Genomic DNA, 4,044 nt, shown 5'->3' on the forward strand with positions numbered 1-4,044 from the left:
TTCCCACGGGATCCCTGTTCCAGCTGTGGGACCACTCACACCCTTTCTGCTTCGGCTGAGGTCATTTCTATGGAGTCATTGTTCAGGTCACCGATCCTTTCTTCTGTTGTGTCCGACCTATTTTCAATTCCCTCCAGGGAGTTTGTATTTCAAACATTGTATTTTTCTAGAATTCTAGTTCCAGAATCACCACTGATTTCTATTTGGTGTTTCCTCCTCTCTCCCCAAACTCCCCATCTTCCACCTGTGTCCACTGACCTACAGACCCTTGGACACACTTACCACAGTAGTGTACAGTCTTCATCTGCTTGCCAGTATCTGGCTGGGTCTGATTTCTTCTCTCTCGGTCAGTTTACCCTTTTTCCCTCATTTCTAGTGATTTTAGACTGTATAATGGACATTAGGAAGATACTGAGTGAAGACTCCAGATTTTGTTATCTTCTTTTGAAGAATGTCGAGTATTTATTCCAGCAGGCGGTTAAATTATTGGCAAATACCTTGTTTTTGTGGCGGTATGGTTTCAGGTTTTGTCAGGGTAGGCCTATGTTAGGCCTTAGTCCTGGGATGTGGTCCTTACTCGCAAGGTGTGGCCCGTTTGGGGTCTCAATGAAAAAGCCTGAGACGTTTACCGTCTCACTTGGCAGAATCAGGATTCAGACTCCATCTGCCCAGCAACAGGCAGCTGCTCTGACCTGTGCCTGCTCTCCTGCAGCTCCCAGCTATCTTCTTCCCCAGGCTCCTGGTAGCCACGTCCACACAAGTACAACAGCAGTCAACAAGGAGTTAGGGGAGTCTGAGTGGATCTGGGGGTATCTTCTTCTGTAGTTCTCTCCTTTCCAGGATGTCCCCCTTCAATAACTAGCTACTCTGGCAGCTCCAATTTCTGAACTCTGATGCCTCAGCCCACTAAGACTTGAGGTGAATTCCCCACCCAAAGGGATTAAGTGCCTGTGAGGTAATAAATGTGGCTCTCATTCAGTGTGGGTCCTACCTTTCTAGAGAGGTAACCCCTCCAAATTCTGCCTGCTTTTGGTCACTATTATTTCATTATATTTTGTGCAGAGTTTGTCACTGGTATTGGTAACAGTGTTAGTATGATACAAACTATTCTACTCAAAGTAGAGTTGATCTTAATGACAGGGGTGCAGTAAAGCTTTCAGGACCTCCATTAGCTGATGTGGCGTGACTCAAAATGGAAAGAAACAGCTGCAAACATCCATTAATAATCAGAACATGGAATATATGAAGAATGAATCTAGGAAAATTGGAATTTGTCAAAAATGAAATGGAATGCATAAAGATTGATAATCTGGGCATTAGTGAGCTGAAAATGGACTGTTTTTGGCCATTTTGAATCAGACAACCACATAATCAAATACGCTGGGAATGCCAAATTGAAGAGGAATGGTGTGGCATTCATTATCACAAAAAAATGTTTCAAGATCTATCCTGAAGTACAATGCTGTCAGTGATAAGATAATAGCCATATGCCTACAAGGAAGACCAGTTAATACTACTGTTACTCAAATTTACACACCAACTACCAAATCCCAAAACGGGGAAACTGAAGGTTTTCACCAACTTCTGCAGTTGTACAATGCAGTATGGATTACACCTGAACATAAAAATAAATAAATAAATAAAAATAATCCCCACAACTGGACCAAAAAGCAACATAATGATATATGGAGAAAAGACTGTTTTAAAAAATTGTTAAAGATTTCATATCACTTGGATCCACAATCAACAGCAGTGGAAGCAGCAGTCAAGAAATCAGATGATGTATTGCACTGGGCAAATGTGCTGCAAAAACCTCTTTAAACGGGTAAAGAGCAAAGATGTCACTTTGAAGACTAATGTGCCCCTAACCCAAGCCATGGCACTTTCAATAGTTTCTATGCGTGTGAAAGCTGAGCAACGACTAAGAAAGACCAAAGAAGAGCTGACCCTTGTGGGTGGTGGTGTGGGCGGAGAATACTGAAGGTACTACCATAGACTGCCAGCAGATCTGTCCTGGAGGAAGTGCAGCCAGATTGCTCCTTGGAAGCGAGAATGGCCAGACTGGGTCTCACCTACTTTGGTCATGTTGTCAAAAGGGACCATTCCCTGGAGAAGGATGTCATGCTTGGAAAAGTGGAGGGTCAGCAAAAAAGGGGAAGACCCTCAAGGAGATGGATTGACACAGTGGCTGCAACGATGGGCACAGGTGTAGCAGGGATCATGAGGTTGGTGCAGGACTGGGCAGTGTTTCCTTCCGTCGTACACAGGGCTGCGATGAGTTGGAGCTGACTCAGTGGCACCTAACAACAACAACAACTCTACCATCACCAGAAGTCAGAAGTATGTGCCCAAATTAACTTGAAATACTTCACAGATTTCAAATCTGCTCAGTTCTTCAGTCTCTAAAGGCAGGTCCTCATTGGCTAACACTGTCACCAACTGTAAATGCATCTCAATTTTTAAACTCAAAATAATAATCGGAGCACTTTTAAGAAAACAGGATGCATGTTACCTTGATGTAAAGGCAAACACATGTCTAACCAAACTCCCCAGGACCTCTGTCCTGCCCTGTGACACGATTTCATTTCTCGTGGCCGTCCTGATCTCTGGGTCACAGCTCCCAAAGCCAGCGGCTCTTCCTTGGGAACTCCCCCATCTGGAGCTTCCGACACAGCGTTTCCTGACACAGTGTTTCCTCACACTGCTCTTGTGGCTGTCCTTTCTCTGCTGTCTTCATTGTTTCTTCAGCCATTAACTGCAGACATGCCCCAAGGCTCAGTTCTTGGCCCTTTATTTTTTTCTCACTATACTTGGTATCTCGGAAAGAAGATGGGGCAATCTACTTCCATAGTGATATTGCCTCGGAAACCCAAGGAGGGGTCGCTATGAGTCCGACTCTATGGCACATACCAAACAACTAACCATACTCGGTATCTCAGGAAAACACCTACTGGAATTGCCTCTGTAAGTGAAGCAGGGCTCACTGAGGGGAAAGGTAACCAGTCTGCAGGTCCTTTGAAGTAAAGTGAGCACCAGTAGCAAGTGGGTGATTGAACAGCTCACAGTGATTTGTCCTGCAACGACCTGTATCCCCGGGTGGTGCAGCAGGAGGGAGGGAGAACGTCAGGTTCGCTGAACTCTGGAAGCTCCAGGTGCCTCCAGACGAGGACTTTGTGTCAACGCGTCCTCTCCCAGAGGTGACTTACGCGATGGACTGTAGGATAGAGATGAAATCACAAGGAACTACTGCGTCTTCTAAGGCAGCAGGAGCAAGATCAGAGGAACTTAGTATATTTCCTTATCATAAAACAAAATCATTAATAATGAAATACCTCCGCTTCAGGCGTAAGGACTTGTCCTTACCTGTTGTTAAAATTAGTACAGTACGTGAGGTTCCTGCAGCCCAGCTGGCAAGGCTCCCGGACGTCTGCCAAGCAGGTCAGCATGGGCACTTCCACGGGGTTGTACTCGCAGAAGCGATCGAACTCCTGCCAGCTCTGCGTGTTGCCCCAACTCATGCTGTAAAGTTTAGTGCACAGTTCTCTGAAACAAAGGCACAGACGCACAAACATACAGAGGAGCCAGTGAGTGTCTGATCTGCAGAAAGTCACATTCCATTCACTACACTGAGACCAAATGAGGAAAAGTTCAAAAACCCAGAAGCATAAGATCCATTTCCTAAAATTCACAGCCAGAAGCAATCACCTTTCCCAGGAAAAACAGCCCTTCTTTCACCAGCTTTCTCTTGCCTCTTGCCCAGGTTGTTAGAAAGCTCAGTGTGAAGTTTAATGTTCAGGTACAGTATTTGCACATCCTTAGTTCTTGACAGTTACTTCCTCCTGTGCCTCTCTAATCTCTTTTGCCTGCACTTCAAGTAAAGTGACTCACAGGTCTTCACCTCCACAAAGATACCTTTCCCGTATCTATGTCCCAGTCACGGGAAGGAAAATGACGTGGTCCTCAGACCTTTTTAAAGACACAGTGGAGAATCTGAGTTTCTGAGTTCGTTAGTTTCTCCCTGAGTATTCTTTAAGACATGCCATG

General features: G+C 45.2%; 1 protein-coding gene across 1 annotated transcript in view; it reads right to left on the bottom strand.

The window, feature by feature from the left end:
- RECK (reversion inducing cysteine rich protein with kazal motifs) overlaps nucleotides 1–4,044 on the bottom strand; it is a 101,754-nt gene that overhangs the window by 34,065 nt on the left and 63,645 nt on the right. Inside the window, exon 10 of the mRNA XM_007947004.2 lies at nucleotides 3,364–3,543. Coding sequence (XP_007945195.1) covers nucleotides 3,364–3,543 — 180 coding nt within the window. The remainder of the gene's footprint in view (nucleotides 1–3,363; nucleotides 3,544–4,044) is intronic.

Source organism: Orycteropus afer, unplaced genomic scaffold (genome assembly GCF_000298275.1).
Source record: "Orycteropus afer afer isolate SDZICR_OR568_19922 unplaced genomic scaffold, OryAfe1.0 scaffold00174, whole genome shotgun sequence".
NCBI classification, from domain to species: Eukaryota; Metazoa; Chordata; class Mammalia; order Tubulidentata; family Orycteropodidae; genus Orycteropus; species Orycteropus afer.